We start from the raw sequence: 24,655 nt of genomic DNA on the forward strand, positions 1-24,655 counted from the left end.
AAAGTACTAAGGCCAGATGAATACCCAACTGATGTTTGTCTGTAATAACCTGTTTTGCTCTCAAGAAAGTCCACTTCACATAATAAATTATACAGTCACTCAACTTTTTGACAGTGAAAAAAAATCTCATCCTAAATTAAACTGTTCTTTTAGCTGCTACCTCAGGCAGACCTCCTTTCAAGCACAGTAACCCTGCTAAAGTGTATGCCCTAAATATTTCACTGCCTTTAAACTAATATGTTCACCCCTAAGATTATTTTTACCTGTCCAACTCTGCAAGTATGAACAAACATCATGATGTAGGCATGGGCAGCAGTGAGTGCATGCAGCAGAGGTGTGGCCTGGGCTGAGAGGGTAGCATCAGCAACATTGCCTGCGCAAGCCAGTTCTCGCAACAACACTGAGCCCCCAGGGGATTCAATGGGGCGGTGTAAGGGCTCCAGGGAGGAGAGGATGGAGTCCAACTGAAGGAGACCTTCTTGAAGGACTTTGGGTTCATGTGACAGTGTCTGAAACAGGAAGAATAATTAAAGTGTTAATATACAATGAACTTCAAATTCTTCATGTCTTTTAATAGTCACAATGGAAGTGGACAATTAAATGGAAGTCTCCCAGATTTTAGATATGGCCATGGTCTCTCACCTGGTAAATGGTGGAACCCAAATATGAAGTCAGGTACAATATACTTAACATCTGTTTCTAGAGCAACATACTACTTTCAAACTTGGTGAGCCAATAACACTTAAAAGCTTATGACAGTCAAACTGAATACTGTTACAGCAAGGACTCTACATTATAGGATTAATTCCAAATTTTGCTCAATAGGAAACCATGTTAGGCAAAGTTCCAAAGCATGGAAGAGAATCACTATTATACTGTTCTTTTCTTCTTAAAACAAGAGAGATTATTCTGAGATAGGAATCAGGTAGGCGATTTGTTTTTATCAGACAACCCAAGGATTATATGTCCCTTGTGATTTCTGCTCAAGTCTGGAGAAAAATCTGACAGCAAAACACCATCACTTGCCATGCAAAGATAGGAGAAATCATGTGCCTTCCTATGGTTTTAAATAAATCTATCTATGCTTCCACAGTATCTTATAGGTAGGATAAAGATATTTTCCTCTCTCTCTGATGAAGAGCATTTAATTCAGTATTTCAAAGAGTAAAACAAAATAAACTAAATGAAGTCATGTCACAATTATGGATCTTTCCAAGTCTGTAAGCAAATGGATTTCTCATTCAGCAGGAATTACTTACACTCTGCAGCCCAGCTAATAAAGGAGTTTCATAGATTTAATGCAATCACTATCAATATTCCAATGCTGTTTTTTGTTTTGGTTTTGCAGAAATAGAAAAATCCCTTCTAAAATTTATATGAAATCTTAAGGGACCCCAAATAGCCAAAACAAGTTGGGGGAAAATTTTTGGAGGTCTCACTCTTTTTGATTTCTATTACAAAGTTACAGTAATCAAAACTGTGATACTGGCATAAAGACAGACATAAAGACCAATGGAACAGAATAGAGAGCCCAGAATTAAATCTTCACATATATATGGTCAAATGATTTTTGACGAAGGTACCAAGACCATGCAATAGGAAAGGACAGACTTTTACTGTATAAAAAATCTAATCAAAATGGATCAAAGACCTGAATATAAGAGCTAAGTTATAAAACTCTTAGAAGAAGCTATAGTGGGAAAGCTGCAAAACACTGGATTTGGCAACGGTTTTAGTGGATGTGACACTAAAAACACAGGTGTTTACACAGGCAACAAAAACAAAAAAAGAGAAGCTGGACTTTATCAAGATTAAAAATGTTTGTGCATCAAAAGACAACCACGAAAACGCAACTCACAGAACAGGAAAAATATATGCAAATCATATACTTGAGAAGAGATTAATATCAGGTATTAATATATGTATAAGAATACACAACTCTTACAACTCAACAATAAAACAAATAACACGATTAAAAAAGAACAATGAATTTGAATAGACATTTCTCCAAAGAAGATATATATATGGACAACAAGCACATGAAAATATGTTCGTTATCACTAAGCATTAGGGAAATGCCAGTGAAAAACAAAATGAGATACACTTCCTACCCACCAGAATGGCTATTATCAAAAAACAGAAAATAAGTATTGGTTAGGATGTGGGAAAATTAGAATTAAAAGTAGAGTCTCAAAGAGTTATATGTACATCCATGTTCACAGCATCATTATTATTCACAACAGCCAAAAGGTGAAAGCAACCCAAGTGTCAATCAACAGATGAATGGATAAACCAAATGTGGTATAAACACACAATGGAATATTATTAGGCCTTACAAGGGAAGGAAATTATGACACATGCTACATAATGGTTGAACCTTGAGGGCATTATGCTAAGTGAAAAAAGCCAGTCGCACACACAAATATTTTCTGATTCCACTGATATAAGGTACCTAGAGTAGTCAAATTTAGAGACAAAAAGTAGAATGGTAGTTGCCAGGGGCTGGGGAGAAGGGAGGATGAGAAGTTCAAGGGCAGAATTTCATTTTTGCAAGATGAAAAGAGTTCTGGAGATTGGCTGCACATCAATATGAATACACATAACACTACTGAACTCTACACTGCAAAATGGTTAAGATGGTACATTTCATGTTATGTGTAGTTTACCACTATGAAAAAATAAAGAAGCTTCATTTTTGGCAAAACATGAGCAATGAACTACCATGTTAACTATGCTTACAATACATGACTATCGGGCTTGAAAAGGGGGGAATTAAATATCGGCAATGAACTACATGTCAATTATGCTTAATACACGACTATCAAGCTTGAAAGGGGAGGAAAACACATGGTTAAACATAACCATAAACATAAAATGTGTTAAAAAAGCACCTATAACAAAGAAGGGTGACATACTAATAAAACCCAACTAGAAAAGCTTTCTTGGAGATACACTTTTCCCTCCAATAAACTCTAATGATGTAGAACTACATACCAAACTGATGAACAAAGAAAAAATACTTTGACTTTTCAATGAGAAATAACATGGCACACTATATATTAGTCACAAAATTCACTTAAACAACATAACACAAATTTATTCATTATTTTTTAGTTGAAGGGAGACCACAGTAAAAACATATATACAGAAGTATCGCAAAATTGATTTCCAAAAAGAAATGAAAACATTTGGCCAGATGCTTCTTACCAATATGGATTTGCAGACACCTGCAACAGCCTGACAGGCAGCAGATGTGGGAAAGTCAATGGGCAGATTGGGAAGACCCAAAATGGTAACCAAAGGCAAGAGTCCTTTCTGATTCACAAATTCCTGGCAGTGGTCATCTGTTGTATTGTTGCTCAGAATAGATTCCACAAATTTCATCTAGGTAATAAAAATTTTTTAAAGAAGTTAGAGCCTGACAGGTAGAACTAAAAGGCCAGCCTGGAATAAGGATTGGGTAGCCTTCTAGTCATGATATCAGTGTTTTCTAGAGTATCAAAACCTCAGATAAACCAGATGTATGATACGGACTCTAAAACATCCAGGAAGTAAAGAATATCTACGATTTCTGCCCAATCTACATTTTCAAGCACACCAAGAGTCGGATAATTTGAGATAACAGAGAAGTTAAGTGACTTGCTCAGGGCCACATTATGAATTAGTGGTACAATCATGTCTAATCTCTTAATTTGCTATTTAGTGCTCCTTGCCTGCCTTTCTCCTGCAGGCAAACATCATGGAAAATTTCCCCCAAATGTGCTTATAATGCAAATGAAACGCTGATCTCTGGAAGAGTCTGTTTCAAACAGAATATTTTTAAGCGTAAAAAAGTAAAATGTGGGCAATAAACACACAGGCACAAGAGAAACTATCTCTGGAAGTCTTGGAAGTGATTAGTAGGCTAAAACAAATGCTAAGAGGTCTCTCCCTTATTGGTAAACAATTCTGGGAAAATTCAAACTTCACTTTTTTGGTGAGATACTCCGGAAGTAATGGAGAAAAAAAGGGGAAAATATATGTTGGACACGTTTGGAAAACATGTTACAGGTTGTATATCTCATATTCAAAATGCTTGGGCACCATGAATGTTTCAGATTTTTTATTTTTATTTTTTTAATTTTTTTTTTTTTTTTTTGAGACGGAGTCTCGCTCTGTCGCCCAGGCTGGAATGCAGTGGCTGGATCTCAGCTCACTGCAAGCTCCGCCTCCCAGGTTCACGCCATTCTCCTGCCTCAGCCTCCCGAGTAGCTGGGACTACAGGCGCCCGCCACCTTGTCCGGCTAGTTTTTTTGTGTGTGTGTGTATATATATATATATATATATATATATTTTTTTTTTTTTAGTAGAGACGGGGTTTCACCGTGTTAGCCAGGATGGTCTCGATCTCCTGACCTCGTGATCCGCCTGTCTCGGCCTCCCAAAGTGCTGGGATTACAGGCCAGATTTTTTATTTTTGAATATTTGCATTATATGGTTCAGGCTGAAAATGCTCCAGTGAGCATTTCCTTTCAGTGTTATGCTGGTACTCAAAAAGGTTCAAATTTTGGAGCATTTTGGATTTGGGATGATCAGCCCGTACCAGACTGGCAAAACAAAACCTGTTACAGAATCCTGTCTGGATTCTAATGACGAATGGTAACAGTGAACAAAAAAATCCGGAATAAAAAATAATGGGGGTCATGTTGGCTAATTTCTGGCAAACCAGTCTAGAACAAAAACAAAAGGGTGGCACATCTTTCTCCTCTTAATTGGATTCCAAATAAAATGAATACGGTAATTACTGGACTCTGATAACACTACACATTTTCCAGAAAAGCATACATACACCTTTACTCAGTTTGCCCTGTGTTGAATCTTACCACATTAAGGATGTAATCCATGAGGGGAATAGGAATACGTTCCTCTGTACCAACAACCCTGTTAGGGGAGAAAAGAGTGAGTTACACAGAAATTCACAATACCAATATTAAGAGAACAGAGGAAGAGGTACTGTATAAAATTCTAGGTCTTTTTCTATTTATTTATTTGCTCTTTTTTTTTGAGACAGGGTCTTGCTGCCACCCAGGCTGGAGTGCAGTGGCACAATCACGGCTCACTGCAGCCTTTACTTCCCAGGCTTATGGGGTAGAGATGAGCCTTTAGACTCATATACCACAGGAAAAGAACAGCTGAAATCAATCCTGAATCTACCTTTCCTAGCCTGACTAAGGTTGAAAGCATAAAGGGGAAAACCAAGCCTTTAAAAACTCAACATTTGTATACATCACAAGAGAAACTATCCTATCTTTGGCAAACTACTGTTGGAGAAATTTATCCATATGAAAACATTTAAAATAAGTTCAATTAAAAGACTCAACATCTGCTTGAAGAAAGAGGCTAGACAAAGAGACACTTAAACATCATATGATGTTTTTGCATCACGTTTAAAGTTATGGAGAATAGGAAATAGAATTTAATTCTGTTCAAAGATTCATACACCTGAGGCCTCCTTGGCCTAACAATTGGTATTTGCACATGATAGTTCCTGAACTATCGAAAAACTGATCAGGTCTTTTGTCTTTTCAGTTGCTTCAATACTGCACAGCAGATGAGAAGGCTACAACATACCATAGCTGCAGAAAATGCAGCTCAATGTAAAAAACTACACATATAGTATATCGTGATGAAACAAAATATTACCTCTAAGATAAACCCCAGGAAGGAACAAATACTTTAGAAAATGGAGCATTTTGGACACAGGCCCTTGAAACAGATTTAGGCAGGGTGCAGGAGAGTGGGATGGAGCAGAGACAGAGGGAGAGGTAGAGGAAGAAGACAAGAAAGTTGGCAAGAAGCTAGTAGTTCTCATCTCTAAGCAAGACAAAATGTAAACAAAGATTTGCCAGGCACAAGAACATTTGGCAGCAGAATTTAGAACAGGAGAGAGTGGAGAGGCATTATGAATGACTTCAGTGACAAAAATACCCAGAACAAGGGTTTGGGTAGGATGTTGTGAACCTCCTCAATGAAAAATGTGGGGAAGAACTTTGTAGAAAAGGAGTATATAAGGCAAGATTGAAATGATTCCATGAGAAGACCACAAAACCTTAATTTCCTCCTCAGAACCACTGTAGCATTCCATGTTACTTATATCAATTACCTATAGATCCACCTCTATCAATAAGGAGTGCAAGTGTGGATCCAGCCCAGAGACACCAAACCCTTTGAAGAAGCCAGATATGATGGCAAAGAGCCTAAGTAGTAAAATCAAATGAGACCTATATACCCCCTTTATTTGCTACATGGAAACTGGGGAGAAGAACAGAGAGAAAGCAAACCAATAGTGGTTCTTAATATAATTCCAGGAATAAATTTGTTCAGTACCACTTTTCTCCTTACCCTCATCTTTTGGCTGTCAGGCCCAAGAAGCCGTACAGGAATAATCAAAATGATCAACTCTTTCCAACAGGACTCAACTTAAAAGTCCTAAACTTCCTGTTTTTCTCTCTTTCCCCAAACAAATACACATTGCCAAACTCTGGTCAATTTTCTGTATTTATGATGGTGGAGCCCCAGCCCATGCCCAGAAAGTAAAGGAGGATTTCAATTTAGTGTCACAGTATGATGTACATGGGGTTTTTCGGGGTAGGGGCGTGGTCAGGTGCTTCCTCCAGCTTTTGAGGAGACAGCTCACTCTGATGAAGGAGCCCTCCCAGTGGACCACATTTCAGGGAACAACTGCGTCTCTGGACTCATTACCTTTAAAGTCCAAACAATTGCTATTCGAGTTCTAACGATCACAAAGACTTTATATAGCCCATTTCTTTCAAGTTGCTCATGAGTGGTGGGTGGTAAGCTAGGCACACTAATGGAATCAACCACAAAGTGAACCGTGATGCATCAACTACAAACCCTGGTTACTTACTGGCAAGTATATTCATCCCTAGCAATATCAGATTTTCTGAGATCAAACAATTTAGAAGGCAGAAGAAAGAGAGAAAAGACAGGTATTTAGAACTACTTGTGGTGAATGAGTGAATGTAGAAAGGCACCCTATGTATTGGGGGTAGACTATAGTGCCTAAGTTTTCATACTCCAGATCTCCAGCACAAAACCATGTGTTTCAAGAGTAAATACAAACGCCATTTGCAAATACTAGCTGCTGATTTTTTGTTTAAAACAAAAAAAAAAAAAAAAAAAAAAAGGAAAGGGTACTGTCTAAGCCTCGAAAAAACCCAGAAACCTAAGTCCATCAACTGGAAAATGGATAATCACTACACAATTATCACACAACAGAATACTACTCAGCAATGAAAAGTAACAAGTTGCTGACAGATGCAATAACACGGATGAACCTCCAAAACACATCGAACAAAGAAGCTAGATACAAGAAGATATATACATCAGATATAATATACACATACGACTTTATATGATCATTTTATTTAAACATATTCTGGAATAGACATAATAATATGATGACAGAAGTAAGATTTTGGGACAGAGAAATTGCCTCAATTTTGGGCAGGGAAACTGGAAATGCAGAATCTGTATGGAAATCATACCTGAATTTAAACTGCTGTTAAATTGGCCAGGTGCGGCGGCGCACACCTGCAATCCCAGCACTTTGGGAGGCTGAAGTGGGTGGATCACATGAGGCCAGGAGTTTGAGGCCAACATGGCAAAACCCCAGCTCTACTAAAAATACGAAAATTAGCCAGGCATGGTGGCACGTGTCTGTAATCCCAGCTACTCAGGAGGCTAAGGCACGAGAACTGCTTGAAGTCGGGAGGTGGAGGTTGCAGTGAGCTGAGCTCGTGCCACTGCACTCCAGCCTGGGTGATGTAGTGAGACTCTATCTCAAAATAAATAAATAAATAAATAAAATAAAATAAAGATAAGAGTTAATCATTTTACGTGTGGGTAAGGCATTGGAAAACATGAGAGCATGGGAAACAGAAATTCGGAAGTTCCACTGAAGAACTTTGAATTTAGAGGAAGGGACGGACAAGACTTATGGGGAGAAGCATGACACATATTCCCAATTTTTCTAAGCCCTTTCACCATATTGTGAGAAAGTACAAAATTCCCCCATAACAACTGCCTGGGATAGAAGATAAAAAGAACTTTTGCTATTAATATATTGTGGTTTTCAAAATGAAGCTGAGTTTAGACAGTCTCTTGCTTTTTCTTCCTGCCCTAATAATTTACTTAGTGACCCAATCTAGGCTTCTGAAGATGGCAGAAGTGAAAAAATACATGTGTCAACATCTGTGAGACTCTTGGATCACGCAAATGAGGTAGTGATGAGCATTCAGAATGTAGAAAACTACTGATACTAGGGTACAGTAACTACTAGAGTCCTCTGCATCTTAGAAGTTACATATAAATATCACTATGGTAGAATATTAATGCTACTGGGTTTATATTTCTAATTTCTCTTCATTTTCATTCACGTCTCATTAGGCCTAGCTCTCCAAGCATTTAAGACTTCAGGAATCCTTAATTTAAGGCTCTTTATTCATTTCAATAAACAAACTTACTGACTACCTACTATTAGACAAAGTGATAGGGATATACTGGTGAATGAGGCAATGTCTTGCTCTTGAGGAGCTTATAGGTGAGTGAGGAAAACCATTAACATGTATGAATAATTTTAACAAAACTGTTGCGAAAACACAAGATTGACTTCTCATTTGGAAGTTTAAAAAAAAAAAAAACTCCTTCAAGAATAAGACATTTGAACTGGCCTTACAGAAATCTGGTGGATGGAAAAGGAGGTGTTATGGGAATGGGAATGGCTGTGGATAGAACACAGTGATACACGATATCCTGAGAAAGGAAAGGAGGGTAAACAAATGAGGGTAGTGAAGAAAATGCTGATTAACTGCGACAGCTTGAAATCTGGGCACATCAGACGTAAGGCATCTGGAAAATGTCCAGGTAGGGAAGTCACATGCAGATGAATATATATAAGCTTGACTTAAAACCACTACCACCTATGTCTTAAAATTTTCCCTTATTTGTAGCCAGGAGAAGGAACCCCACTCCAGTAGGGTCACTGACATTCAAGGGTGTGACAAAGGAAGCACTAAGACTCGTCTACAAAAAAATGTCATGCTTTCTTCCAGGGTGTCCTCCTTTTCTAGAAAAAGAACACTTAAAAGAGAACAAAAGGTACTGCTAGAATGAAGGTAGGTTTGCCTTCTCAGAGAGGCTAAGGTATGTGTTCAACAAAGTAATATACTTAGTAGTTAATGCCTCTCCTTAAAACACCTGATACCCACAGGCTCATTACTATTTAGAGTTCCAAGAGGACATACCAGTTTTGGATTCTAGGCCTTTGCTCCTGTTGTCTACTCCACCTTAAATTTTAAGTTCCAAGGTACCATTCAGGACCAGCTCAAATGCATTCATATCTGTGCCTAAAATGCTCAAGCTTTTCTCAGAATGACTTACCTACACAATAAAAGAGTACTTATTGAATGAGTGAGTACATGACTGTCCAGAAGGATCAATCCCATTTTCAGCATGCAGGTGATTAAAAGTTACAGGTATAGAGTTACAGTTCATCCCCGGTATGTGAATACTGCTCAAAGAGCCTGGTGGACTACCTCCTAACAGTCAGCAGCCTTTAAGCAAACTCCCTGCTTTCATCTAAGAACTCAATTCTTGACTGTTTACAGTCATACAGTAAATTCCAAAGCCTTCCAATTAATCTGGAACGAACAAATAGTAACAAAATGAACAAAAATTAAAAAAACAACAAGCAACAACAAATCCTCACACACCCCTTAAGGACTTCTTAGGAGACAGGCTTCAAAAGTACAATGTGTTTCACACGTGCCTGAAAAAAATCAAGCAGTCAATGATGTGGAATATTAAATCAACAAAGGGAAAATAAGGTCTCTGTGCAAAGTCCATTAACTTGATAGACCAAATTCTGATTCAATTTCATCAACAGCTTTTAAGAATGAGCACTTCAGGCCGGGCGCGGTGGCTCAGGCCTGTAATCCCAGCACTTTGGGAGGCCGAGATGGGTGGATCACGAGGTCAGGAGATCGAGACCATCCTGGCTAACATGGTGAAACCCCGTCTCTACTAAGAAATACAAAAAAACCAGCTGGGAGCGGTGGCGGGCGTCTGTAGTCCCAGCTACTCAGGAGGCTGAGGCAGGAGAATGGTGTAAACCCAGGAGGCGGAGCTTGCAGTGAGCTGAGATCCGGCCACTGCACTCCAGCCTGGGCGACACAGCAAGACTCTGTCTCAATTAAAAAAAAAAAAAAAAAAAAAAAAGAATGAGCACTTCCTGGCTGGGTGCAGTGGCTCACACCTGTAATCCCAACACTTTGAGAAGCCAAGATGGGTAGATCACCTGAGATGGGGAGTTGAGATCAGCCTGGTCAACAGGCTGATGAAACCCCATCTCTACTAAAAATACAAAAATTGGCCGAGTGTGGTGGTGGGTGTCTATAATCCCAGCTACTTGGGAGGCTGAGGCAGGAGAATTGCTTGAGCCCGGGAGGTGGAGGTTGCAATGAGCCGAGACCACATCGTTGCACTCCAGCTTGGGCAACAAAAGCAAAACTCTGTCTCAAAAAAATAAATAAATAAAAATTAAAAATAAATAAATTTTTTTTTTAAAAAAGATCACTTCCTAAGGCAACTAATACAATTAAATACCAAAGCACAAATAACACACAAGGGTCAAAAAAGGAAAAACTAATACACTCTTAGAACCAGCAAGAACTTTAAAATGATCTAATACAACTCTCTTGTGTTTTATAGATGAAAGTGTTCACTAAGACTTAGAGAGGTGACAACATGCCCAAGATTACACGGCTAGAGGATCTGTTTTGTAAACACTTACTGCTGATTAGGTTCACTTTCATTTTGCTGGGTAGAATTAAAGCTCTGCATGGCCTGTACTTCCTCTTCCTCCTCATCCTCACTAGAGGCTTCTTCTGCAGCATGATTAGACCTTGGGGGAGGAGCAGTGGCAGTGCCATCTGCCTTCTGGATTGATGGCTTCTGACAGATGTATTTGGGGTCCCTTCCAAGATTACAGATTTCTTCAAGTAACTGAAAGGCACAGGAAATAAGATTACTTATTAGTAATCATGGAATGGGGAGGAGGAGACAGATAACATATTTAGAGCATTTTCTATGTGTTGTATATTTGCTCAAACACTTCATATACATGTTATATACACCATTCCCAGAATATGATCATTAATTCCATTTTATAAACAAGGGAAGAGACGTGCTGCAAACTTAAGTAATTTGTTGAGGGTCACAGGGCTGTATAAGCGACTGACAAATCTGACTCCCTCTCCCAATTCACCAAGCACCAGGAACTTATATACTAGTTTCAATAACAATTCTAAAAGGAAACTGGCAGAGCTAATAAGGCGGGGTGGGGGGCAGCCACAGGGATCAACAAACAGAGACTAGAAAGGGCAATACATTTTACAAACTTAATCTAAGCCATGTCTGCTTGTCCATATAATACATAAAAGAAATCATTATATAGAGGTTTACATTAAATGGAAAAAATTTTTTAAGGAAAACAATTCTCGACCTAAAAAACTTTTTTTTTTTTTTTTGAGACAGAGTCTTGCAGTGGCATGATCTCAGCTCGCTACAACCTCCTCCTCCCGAGTTTAAGTGATTCTCCTGTCTCAACCTCCAGAGTCGCTGGGACTACAGGCACACGCCACCACACCCGGCTAAATTTTATATTTTTCATAGAAACGGGGCTTCACCATGTTGTCCAGGCTGGTCTCAAACTCCTGGCCTCAAGCGATCCATCAGCCTCAGCCTCCCAAAGTGTCAGGATTACAGGCGTGAGCCACTGCACCCAGGCTAAAAAACTTTTAACAGAGACTTCTTTCTAAGATGAACTAAAATGACAACCTTTTTTTTTTTTTTATAAAGGACCAACCTAAGGACATGGAAACAATGAGGCAGACATAATGCTCTTATAGCTATAGCCCAAGAATCCTAATGACATCCAGTAGGCCAAATCTTCTAAAACCTTCCCCTTCTCTGCTCTCTCATGCTCATGATCACATCCTTATCACTTTCTACCTTGATGATGGCAGTCGTTGCATCTGTTTTAAGGGTGGGCTGATGTCTCATGAGCTCATCGACAGCACTCCCCAGGTTGGATGCAGTATCCCCTTAAGGCAAAAAATGAACTGTTAGAATTAGAAAGACTGAAGAAAATAGAGCTTGGGCTCTTTTCTGTACCAACATAAGGTGGAAAGAAAAAACTGAGCCTGGTTATGATTTTCTTAAAAGACTTTATGTCACCCAGGCTGGAGTGCAGTGTCACGATCTCCTGGACTCAAGCGATCCTCCCATCTGTCCTCCAAGTAGCTGGGACTACAGGTGTGTGCCACCATGCCTGAAGAAATTTTTGTATTTTTTGTAGAGATGGGATTTGGCCATGTTGCCCAGGCTGGTCTCAAACTCCTGTGCTCAAGTAATTTGCCCACCTTGGCCTCCCAAAGTGCTAGGTGTGTGCCACCGTGCCAGGCCAGGCTGTTGTGATTTTTTTTTTTTTCTATTTTTTTTTTTTTTGGTTGTGATTTTCTAATGCCACAGCTTCTTTAAAGAATTTACACCCAGCCCCTATCCCCCAAATTACGGGGGAAAAGGAAGGAATCAGTTTAGTAAACTATTTTAAAGTAACTATGTGTGCTGCACTCTACTCTGGCAATCTCTGCTGTCAAAATCTAAACTAGTATTACAGAGTGAGAGAGAAGAAAGATGTACAAACCATTAACCCTCTGGCTGCTCCAGTTAAGAATGATAGTGTCTAAATGCTACAGCAGTGGCTGAAAAGTACAAAGCACATTTTTGAAAACTGTAATCTTTCTGGAGCCCTACCTTCTTGCTAATAATCTCTCAATGATCTGGTCTCAAGTATACTGAGTAAAAAAAACTATCCATGTGTCGTTATCTTAGAGAGTTGGACATTAGAACACCAGATTACCAGATGAACACCTCAGGACTCCATATTTCTCATTGCTGCAGACTAGGTGGTGAACCTGGAAATCTACCACTGCTTCTTAATACCTGTTTTCTACCAGTACCATGACAATGCAATGGTGAACTGTTGAGAAGCATGGAAATATTATGAGCAGAGAAGCTAAAGATGAAGTATTCCTTCCGAATTATAATAGAATGTATGATGATAATCCCCATTAAACTTAGCAAACCTAATCAGTAAAATGATGAGAGAGATCAAGGAAGAGTTTCCTTGCAAACTAAATCAATTTTCTACTATAAAATAAATCTTAACAACTTACCAAGGGGATCAGAACTTCTCCTCCTCCGCATGGCTGGGAGGTAATCTGGAGACAGAAGAACTTTGAAGAGGCGTTCAAAAGGCTGACACTGAACAAAAGACTGAAGACCTCGGGCATTCAAGCAGAGTGCACTGAATACATTTGGGAGGGAGCCAAGGACTTCACGGGTAGCAGGAACCTAGAGAGAAAACAAAGTGAACTTGAATGCATCTAAAAGAGTGTAGATGCTAGGAAAATCCGGCCATGCGTATCAAGCTGAGACGGAAGGAATTTTGACAACCAGGTCCCAATTAGATTCAACACTACACACAGAAGAGAGAGGATTTTAACTCCCTAAGACATTCTTCACCGAGTAGCAGAAAAGACTTACATCTTTGATAAGCAGTGCATGCAGCATGACATCTGTCAATCCATTGTCCTGGAGTGAGGAAAGCAGTGATGGTTCTTGAAATACAAACACAGTCACCACTTCAGTAGCTAAAAAAAGATGAGAAAATATGGAAAACTGAGAGATTCCTCACAGGAATTGAAAACAAAACACCAAAAGCTTAAAAAAAAAAATACACTCTCAATGTATAGCAATTTAAACCCTTGTGCTTACTATGAAATTAAAGATCGTAATACTGTTCCATCAGAGATTCATCACTATAAAGAATCTAGTGACTACACTTCCAGGATTTTTATGGGCATATTTTTACATAAATGAGGTTACACTGTTTTATATATCTTGCTTTTCCCCACAATTGTTATACTGTATAATGTTCTCTACCGATACAATGACCCATTCATTTTGAATGGCTGCCTACTATTCCACTAAACGCATGTACCACATGTATAGAAATCACTCCTCAATTGTGAAAATGATAAACCTAAACACATACCCGTTTTTGTCTGCTTTTAACAGGAAAAAAAATCTATGATGTAGGTTTGCTGGGTTAAAGCAAATGCAAGCTTAACTGATGAAAATAGATAAACTGCCTCGTACAACAATTTTAAACTATCATCAGCAATGTGAGAATCCTTGAGTATTAATCTGACCAGTTTTTGACATTATAATATTTAGAAATTGCAGTAATAACTACCAAAGCTTCTGGAACATAGGAAAAACTCTACTCAAGAGGAAATAGTATAGCATTAAGGCATTTATTAAAAAGTAACCAAACAAGCTATGAAGAATTAACAGAAAAAAGAATTCACCGAAACCAAAAGCAAAAAAGATAAACAAAGCCAATATCTAGCTTTGTGAAGACACTGGAAAAGCTTATAAACCTATGGAAAATAAAAGCAACAATATAAATTAGAAAAAAGAACAGTAATATAGATTTGGAATGAGAAAGGAGATTTAACTAGATACAGAAAAAAAAAGTTTATTCTACAAAGTGTATGCCAACAAGTGAAATAATATAAATTAGAAAAAAGAGCAGTAATATACGTGAGGAATGAGAAAGGAGATTTAACTAGATACAGAAAAATATATTCTACAAAGTGTATGCCAACAAGTGAAATGTATAGTTTAATAAGAAAATGTCATAAAAATCAAATCTCAGGAAGTGACAGCAGAGCAGATTAGACCAATAACAAGAATTTTTTCTTTTTTATTGAGACGGAGTCTCACTCTGTCGCCCAGGCTTGAGTGCAGTGGCACAATCTCAACTCACTGCAGCCTCCACCTCCTGGGTTCAAGCGATTCTCCGGCCTCAGCCACCTGAATAGTTGGGATTACAGGTGCCCATCACGCCTGGCTAATTTTTTCATTTTTAGTAGAGATGGGGTTTTTACCAGATTGGCCAGCTGGTTTTGAACTCCTAACCTCAGGCGATCTGCCTGCCTCCGTCTCCCAAAGTACTGGGATTACAGGTGTGAGCCACCGCGCCCGTTCTAGAATTTTTAAAAGTTAAAAAAAAAAAAAAAAAAATCCAGGTAATAGAGAGTCACCAAGCCAAAAGTTTTATTAAACCTTCCAGGAATAATTAAGACAAGGCTTCCCAACTCATAAGACTACAATAACTACAATAACTTTGATTTAAAAATCTGACAAAGAGGAATATACATACAACACCCATAAACCATGTATATAGAACAAACTTGTTTATGGTAATGCCTAAGATCTAAAAGAAAGCAGAGGATTTTCTATTCAAGTTGGTGAATATAGTATCTCTCCTTTATCCCAAATGCTAGGGGAATGGCAGATATATAGTAATTACCGGGGACCAACAGTTTCCAATGGCCTTTGGGATTCCCTCATGGGCTATAAAATTCTGAAAAATTTAAGTCCTTTTTGGGGTTCCTATTGGTATATGACACTCCCCTCGATTGACTTACATTTGTAGAAATGTATGAATTCTATAGAGCCACTAAAATTGAGTATTTAAAAATTAAAATTAGTGTTCTACAAGCAATTACTAAGACAACAAACCTGTTATTTTATTAAGAGGTCGCCTGTAATCCCAGCACTTTGGGAGGCCGAGACGGGCGGATCACGAGGTCAGGAGATCGAGATCATCCTGGCTAACACAGTGAAACCCCGTCTCTACTAAAAAATACAAAAAAACTAGCCGGGCGAGGTGGCGGGCGCCTGTAGTCCCAGCTACTCGGGAGGCTGAGGCAGGAGAATGGCGTGAATCCAGGAGGCGGAGCTTGCAGTGATCCGAGATCCGGCCACTGCACTCCAGCCTGGGTGACAGAGCGAGACTCCGTCTCAAAAAAAAAAAAAAAAAAGAGGTCGCAATGACACTGTGCACTGGGACCCCTACATAAAAACACTGATAACCAAGAATTAGAGTTAAAGGGTATATACATGCACAGAGCAATCAGCTCAGTGTGGAACCAATCAACTAAAAAAGGGAAAAAAGGTAATTAGGGTTTCCAGGAGAAAGTAAAAAGAAATCAGAGAAATAGAAAAAAAAAAAAAAAAAAAGAAGCAGCAGGAAATATACACAGATAAGAACAAGAACCAGTCTGACACCACGGTTATCTACAATAACGTAGCATTAGAATACAATGAAGAAAGCAGCCACCAATTTCTGAAAGAGAAGTCTAACACCTTAAAAATTACCCACAGATGGACTTCAATAGAACTGAAAATGAATCCAAGAGAGTTTGGAAAGTCAAGGTTACAAAGGAGAGGAGAGGAGGGGAGGGGAGGAAAGGAGGGGAGGGGAGGGGAGAGGAGTAAAGGCAGGCAGGTCATCACAATCCCTGGGCCCAAACGCCACTGCATCCCCATGCCACTAGCCATACTCAAACCCTAGCCTCCCAGTATGTTCTTTGTGCCCTGTCTTGCCATTGGCATCAACACCAACGGGGGCTCACCATACCAGACGTGAACACTCCTTTTCTCACTGGCAAATCAATTTTTTTGGGCCACTGCCCCCAATCTGCTGGCACAAATCGCTACGCCCTCACAACTGATTGTTATACAGACCTATTCTTGGCTTATCCTTCCTGCCAAACCACTGCCAACACCACCATTATAGGCCTCAGTTAGTTCCCTCTGGGCTTCTGGTAACACCGACTCTGACCAGGGTATGCATGTTACCGCTCATTCAGTCTGGGCATGGACCTTTTAAAACAAGGCATCATCTTGGAGCTTCCATTTGTCTTTTTTTTTTTTTTTTTTTTTGAGACAAAGTCTTACTCTGTTCCCCAGGCTAGAGTGCAGTGGCGCAATTATAGCTCACTGCAGCCTCAACCTCCAGTACTTAAGTGATCCTCCCACCTCAGCTTCCTGAGTAGCGCACCAGCATTTATTTGTTTTAGAGACAGGATTTCACACGTTGCCCAGGCTGGTCTCAAACTCCTGGGCTCAAGCAATCTGCCTGTCTCAGCATCCCAAAGTGCTGGGATTACAGGTGTGAGCCAGTGCCTGGCCCATTTGTTTTACTGTTCACAGAAAGCAGGCCTAATAGAAGCATAATGGCTTGTTCAATGCTCTCTTAAACTTACAAAGTGGACAATGGTCTCTTAAATGGATCTCTCTTTTGCCGATTGCCTTAGTTATATGACATCCTGAAAAAACACGACTAGTGCTTCCTTTGTCCCCTTTCTAGCCTCAAAATGAGATACTTTCCATCTATGAGTCTATAATACCCAAACAGAATCCCTCTCACTTAACGACACCTCCTCATTTGATGTTGGTGCAATCCATGGTGGACAGGTGCCTAGACTGAAAGTAGATAACAGGATGGGACCCACAGAAAATTGAGGGCCCTCACCCTCTAAGACTATGCAGAAGGTCTCTGCCAAAGTCCTTTCCTAATATGATGGTTTTAAAGGATTGCTAACTAGAGATCTCTCTTCGTAGGAAATGAAGGTCTTGGTCTCTCTGCCTGGGTCCACATACACAACTGTATGGTTCCTCCAAAGAGGAAAGAAAAATCTTAAGTTAGTTCCTAATACCAACATTCTTAGACAGGAAGCTAGTTCTGGATCCACCTTATTATAGAGGTATTGAATGGGAGACTATTGCAGGATATGGGATGGCAATGCCTGTGATTTCCATAATAAACTGGCATTTCGACATGCCAAAAGTCTATGCACCACGGGCCTGAAAATATCTTTGTGGAATATTCTGGCTCTAGTTGGCCTGTCTATACCTCATTTGGCTCATGGCCTGGGTCTGGGATACTACTACTCCAGCTCAATGCCAAACTTCTTGGGCTCCTTTTTGTCCATACTGTGATCCCACTTGTTTGGGGGTAATTAGTCCGCAGCTTCCCTATCTGAAATTATTCTACAACTCTTTTATAATAATTTCTCAAGTGTGAGCCTAGGGCTTCTATCTATACAGCATACCAAAGCATCCTAGATGATGATTTCAGCACAACTGACAGTCCCAACCTTGATGCTGACACCCTCAAGATAGTAAATGCCCTTGTAACTGCCCCCATATGACTCTTCGTAACTCCACTGCCCCATCAACTCTTTGACAGCCAGCCCACACTCCACTTTCACTATTTACACTCTAATTTCACTATTCCAGTCACTACCTATATTTCCTGCTTCCCCTCACTCAACCTGATAGATCGTATCTATGTATTAGGTACACAAAATGCCACCTACATACTAAACCTCCTGCAATATTAACAGACACCCTAGCCCAGGCAACCACTTATACAACTGTATCTTGCTCCCTTGGAGGATTTTAATACTCATATTGACTACCTGTTACACTCTCTGGTTAAGCAGTCAATCATAAGCACGATGACGTTAGCATAGGCTACAAACAGACCCGAACAGACAACATGAGGTTGGTAAGGCAGGAGGTGAGAAAGAAGAGAGGGGAGTTGAGGGAAGTTACATGGGATACTACAAATGAAATACAAGTGGCTAAAAGTGGCACAGAAGAAAAGAGCCAGAGGTCGGACACGTGAGGGAGAAGGAGTCAGAATATTTAGTGAGTTTGAGTGTGAAATTATAAGCAGGACATCGTGACCTCACTGGGTGCTTCCTCATTAGCTTCCCCCTTAAGGATTTCATATTTTTCCCAGCCTCTGCCACCAACTGATAGTACATACAATGATGCCCCCCTGTTGAGAATGTCCACCCTAATATAAATTTACTCCCTAGAAACTTCACCTTCCAACCTCCTGGTCTGATTCTTCTGTGTTATAACTCCTGCTCAGCAGGGTTATACATTCTATTCATTGATCCTGTTCCGTTCTACCCATACAAGCTGACCTATGTACTATGGACATTTAGTGCCCAGGGCACCTCAAATCCAACTAGAAAGTCTAGCTGTTTTATCAGGTCTTGCCACAAAAGGGAGCACTTTTTACCTCTTCTGGGCCTCATCAGAATCTTTGGTGTAATGGGCACAAGTTTAGGTATTTCCAGTTCTGTAACACAGATTCAACTCATAGAGGTTACCCAGACATGTTGTAACTCCTGGAAGACCACATTAACCAAACAGTTCAGGCCTTAGAAGCCCTCAATGAGGGACAAAGCAGTTTAGTTACTATGACAGTCGATAACAGATTGGCATGAAACTACCTACTGGGATTTCAAGGTAGTGCTTGTGTCTTAAAGGGACCTCCCGTTGCATGATCATTAATAAAGAAAAGGTATCCAGAATAGTTCAACAAAAATAAAAGAAACTCAAACAGCCAACTATATTATTAAAATACTCCAAGAGGTTCTCAGACCTCCCTTATGTCTTTCCTGAGCCATCTCCTTCCACCTGGAGTGAAAGGTTCTGTACTATCATTTAGAGAGCTAAAATAACAATGGCTAGTCTATTTAGGTTTGGCTTTGCAAATCTGGTCTCTCTCAAGTACAAGTGTATTTTATAGGAAAACTGGGAGGTTGCTATGCTGATTGAAATGTCAGAGATGAATTAAGAAAACCATAGGAAGGAAGCTGGACCTTCACTGACCTTTGATTTAGTGCTCTAAGTCTCATTTCCTGCCTGTGTCCTTCACTTCTGGCATCATCCTCATAGGGCTCACCTGCTCCTCACCACTACCCGAGCACCTAAGCACTATATCCTCTTGCTGCCTCCCTCTTTTAAACAATATCCCTGTCAATGGCAATTGTTGCCTCTTCTAAGCTTCCCATTTATTGAAAACTGCCTGTGTACTTCCTTTTCTCTTTCTCTCTGTTCTGGATTTTCTCCCAGAAGAGAGGCATTCTCCCTGCCCCTGGCCTTGAGACTTCCCCACCTGTAAAACAAATCTTAAAAACAAAACAAAACAAAAAGCCAAAGAACTATTGTCTGAATTTTGCCATCTGAATCTAACCTTGGCAGAGAGCTTTTCCATAGCATGGTGGAGTTGCTACACCACAAGAAAACTTCCTCAACCTGATAAAATTGACAAAACCTTCAACACAAAACCTCTGCTAACCTCATTCTTAATGGTAAAATATTAAATGCTTTCCCTCTAAATTCAGGAACAAAGCAAAGAGGCCCATTCTCATTTCTATCCAGCATTGTATCAGAAATCTTTCCTAACATAGTAAGACCAAAAAAAGGCACAAAGACCATAAAGAAAATAAAAATGTATTTGCAGATGGCAAGACTATGTAGAATATCCTAAGAAAACAAAACAAGGCCGGGGGCAGTGGCTCACGCCTGTAATCCCAGCACTTTGAGAGGCCAAGGCAGGTGGATCACGAGGTCAGGAGGTTGAGACCATCCGGGCTAACACGGTGAAACCCCATCTGTACTAAAAGTGCAAAAAATTCTCCGGGTGTGGTGGTGGGCGCCTGTAGTCCCAGCTACTCTGGAGGCTGAGGCAGGAGAATGGCGTGGGCCCGGGAGGCGGAGCTTGCAGTGAGCCGAGATCGCGCCACTGCACTCCAGCCTAGGTGACAGAGTGAGGGCTCCGTCTCAAAAAAAAAACAAAAAACAAACAAAAAAACCACACAAAACGAATATGCACTAATAAATGAATTGTGCAAGATTAAAGGCTACAAGGTTAATAAACAAAAATCCCAAATTTCTTCAGCAAGGGGGGAACGAAGTATCTAAGTTGTAGTAGCCAAAAATAGTCTCCCCAACACCCCAAAATGTAAAACAGTGCTCACTACTACAAGGAGATTTTCCCTATTTCCACGTCTCCAACTTAACTCCTTTAGCATTTTAAGAATTCTAGCACAGATAAGCCAAATTTATGATAATGCTACTTATTACAAATGAAGGTATATTTGGCACCCAGAAAATAGATATTTACTTAAAACTGAATTCTGACCTTTCTTTATTGCATCACCAATAAGACAGATATCTACCCGACCTCTCTGTGTTTTATATCCTTGCAGGATTTTACTATTGACATTTGTCTACTGTCCAGGTAGACAGTAGAGACGGGGTTTTGCCATTTTGGCCAGACTCGTCTCAAACTCCTTACCTCAGGTGATCCACCCACCTCGGCCTCCCAAAGTGCTGGGATTACAGGCATGAGCTTCCATGCCCGGCCTCTCTGTGTTTTATTTCCTTGCGGGATTTTACTATTCACATTTGTCTACTAAAAACACAAAAATTAGCCAGGCATGGTGGCAGGCACCTCTAATCCCAGCTACTCGGGAGGCTGAGGCAGGAGACTTGCTTGAACCCGGGAGGCAGAGGTTGCAGTGAGCAGAGATTATGCCACTACACTCTAGTCTGGGCAACAGAGTAAGACTCTGTCTCAAAAATAAATAAATAAATAAATAAATAAATAGTAAGTAAATAAATATACAGAGAGAAAGCTCTGCCAGGTTATCCCAAATTGTTATAACCAACTATCAACTCCACTTACCTAGGAGGAAGAGTGATGGGCCATAGTATTCTGCATTGCTGATGATGTGTTTCAGGGAGGTAGGCAGAGAACCATCCATCACTAAGAGAAAAGTGAACATTACGGAGAATATGATTAGTTTGGAAAGGTGTGAGGAGTGGGGATAACTGAGTGATATGTATTATCACACTGTGGTCCTCAAAGCCTGTGTTAATTCTAATCTAATGGCCCCTAGTTGTCTCCTACTATTTTATTATTTGTTCTTTGTCCATGCAATAGGCTTTCTAACATGGGTTAAAAAAAAAAAAGAACACAAACACCTAAGAGTCAGAGAGGGGTAATAAGATGGAATTAAGCACAGAGTCAAAAGCTGGAAAAGGGGGAAAACATGGTAAATCATTATGAAAATAGCTAAGCAACCCTTACATCTAGGAAAAGTGACAAAAAACAACTAAAAGCTAGTGAAAATGGCACGGCCTTTACCAAAGACTGCCTTGTAGAACAACAGGTGCCAGAACAGTATGACAAGAACCGATCTTTTAGAGAGTAAAATATCCTCCAAAAAAAGTTATCTGGAATCAAATACCATGTCGTATGCCATCTGAGAAAGCAGGGTCTTGGATGGCCTTCTTGAGGAAATTCAACATGGATTTCAGAAGTGCTGCTCGTTGTGGAATACACTGGGCTCCTGGCAATGAAGAAAGACAAAAGAATTATGCAGAGTTGGCCATTAAACCACAATTAATAATAAACATAAAAAGCATGAAAATTACTCACTTTTCAAGAGAGTAATTAATAATAAACATAAAAAGCATGAAAAGATTAATACTCAATATTCCAAGCACATAAAACAAAATTTTAACAGACCCAAATACACTATAATAAAATTAGAAGACATTCGAAGTGAGGTCTCTGAATCTTGGGAAGAATACTTAATTAAGCTTTGAAATTGAAAAAATTACGAATACTTTTAATTTTACCAATACTAAAATTAAAAGTCTAAAGTAAAAAAGAAAAATTACAAAGTAAAAACGTTCAACTTTTTTTTACCTCACTCAGTTCCCATTTTGGATATTATCTGCCCTCCAACATGGCTGTTTTGATAATCAATGTACGAATTGTTGAAAAAGTATAAAATGCTATGAAAGACATGTTAATATAAGAAAATGGAACACCAGAATGGTGAAGGAGCATGAGTAGTCATGGGATGCTAACCTCCAAATGTACCATTTAAGTTCTGACTAAAGCCGCCTTCTTCAATAGTTTAATAACTCTACCACTGTGAAAGACTGCACATCTATGTGTGTACGCACCAGGACGGGGGCCAGGGCCCGGGCCGGGGCCAGGGCCGGGACCAGGACCGGGGCCAGGGCCGGGGCCAGGGCCGGGGCCGGGGCCGGGGCCAGGGCCGGGGCCGGGGCCGGGACTGGGACCGGGGCTGGGGCCAGAAGAGATGTTAGTGCTGCTGCTGGAACCTGATGCCCTTAATTCAACATCCAGCCTGTGCTCCATAGAGATGGATGAGCCTGGACTGCTTTCCATAGCCACATCTGCAACTAAAGTACAAATTATGATAAAGAAACTTACTAGAATAAAAGGTACCACAAAAAGAAAAATTTTGTTTGAGAAAATTTCTTCCATTAATGTGAAATGAATATAAAAATGAAGATCAGGAATGCTGAACCCCAAAATGAAAATATATCACTAGTTGCATGTATTAATACACACATATATATGTGTGTGTGTAAATTAACAATCCTACAGAAGTCCTTCAATATTTCTCACCTACCAAATTGGGGAAGAAGGGGAGAGTGGTAAGTAAAATGTGCAATTTCACATACTACTAGTTGGTAGTATACAAACAGGTACAGCTTTTCAAGAGAGTAATTAATAATAAACATAAAAAGCATGAAAAGATTAATACTCAATATTCCAATCTGGAAGAATGTCTATGAAACACTGAATGAGCAATGCAAGATGAATAGTATGTTTATGATCTCATCTTCCCATTGTAAAACACTACATACTTAACATCAACATGTATTTGAATATGCACAAAAAAGCCTGGAAAGAACCACACCGAAACTAGTAGCTATGGTAGGTAAGTGACGATTCATTTTTACTTTATACACTTGAATAACTGAGTATAAGATACACAATCATTTACTACAGTTTATAAAATCTTTTAAGGCTCAATTAGTGATAAACTACTATTTACATTTTGAAATCACTGCAGCCTCAAACTCCCAGGCTCAGATGATCCTCCCACCTCAGCCTCCCAAGTAGCTGGGACCACAGGTGCATGCCACCCCACCGGGCTAACTTTTGCATTTTTTGTAATGACAGGGTTTTTGCCATGTTGCCCAGGCTGGCCTCGAACCCCTGGGCTCAAGTGATATGCCAGCCTCAGGGATGTTTCTGCCTACCCAAAAACCTTTTTACCTCTCCTTTCTCTTCTCAAAATAGGTAAAGTTTTAAAGGGTCCCATTTTAGAGTCTCTCTCTCTCTCTCTACCAAGCATATTTCTAATACCTAGGATGTTATCAGGCACTGCAGCAGTGAAAAAGACAATATCCTGATCCCATGGAGCTTGAATTTTAGTGGAAATAAGACAGTAAGAAATACGTAAGAAAATAATGTGATGAAACAAAACAGATTAACATCACAGCTATAGCATCTGCTTTACCTCCCATCTCTACTCCAAACAATTCGTACCTTTCTTTTCTGATTATCCTTGTGAAAAACAAATTTGCAAATCACTTACATAGAAAAAAATTTTTTGTTGCTTAAAGTATATACTCAAGTGAATTGCGTACTTTGGAATTTATGAGGAAGAATGAAAACTGGGGTGAGATGACAAAAAATCTCAAGCACAAAAATACTGACTTAATAACTGTTAATTACCATCCATATCAGTTTCCATTTCCTCTCCTTCCTGTGTAGTACTGGGTCTCTGGATCTTTGGCTTGATCACAAATGGACATTCTTTTCGGCACAAATCTACTTCATGCTACAATCAAGAGAAAAGTTGTAAGAAAATCAAGTGTATATATTTATATTTCAGGGATTAAAGACTATTATAATGGAAAAATACTGCAAGCAGATACACAGTTGATTTCTAGAAACAGAAGAGAGGTAAGACAG

The 24,655-nt window shown here is 39.6% G+C and overlaps 1 protein-coding gene across 14 annotated transcripts in view; it reads right to left on the reverse strand.

Annotated features, from left to right (window-relative positions):
• Positions 1 to 24,655, reverse strand: part of HUWE1 (HECT, UBA and WWE domain containing E3 ubiquitin protein ligase 1) — a 152,936-nt gene that overhangs the window by 70,031 nt on the left and 58,250 nt on the right. For 13 of the 14 annotated variants that reach the window (NM_001266752.1, XM_077987620.1, XM_077987613.1 and 10 more), the window contains 10 exon segments: positions 264 to 509; positions 3,208 to 3,384; positions 4,863 to 4,920; positions 10,853 to 11,064; positions 12,073 to 12,164; positions 13,299 to 13,476; positions 13,669 to 13,775; positions 21,533 to 21,613; positions 22,098 to 22,199; positions 24,416 to 24,521. In NM_001266752.1, the coding sequence (NP_001253681.1) occupies positions 264 to 509; positions 3,208 to 3,384; positions 4,863 to 4,920; positions 10,853 to 11,064; positions 12,073 to 12,164; positions 13,299 to 13,476; positions 13,669 to 13,775; positions 21,533 to 21,613; positions 22,098 to 22,199; positions 24,416 to 24,521 (1,359 nt within the window). 14 annotated transcript variants of the gene reach the window in all.

This window comes from Macaca mulatta, chromosome X (assembly GCF_049350105.2).
Source record: "Macaca mulatta isolate MMU2019108-1 chromosome X, T2T-MMU8v2.0, whole genome shotgun sequence".
NCBI classification, from domain to species: domain Eukaryota; kingdom Metazoa; phylum Chordata; class Mammalia; order Primates; family Cercopithecidae; genus Macaca; species Macaca mulatta.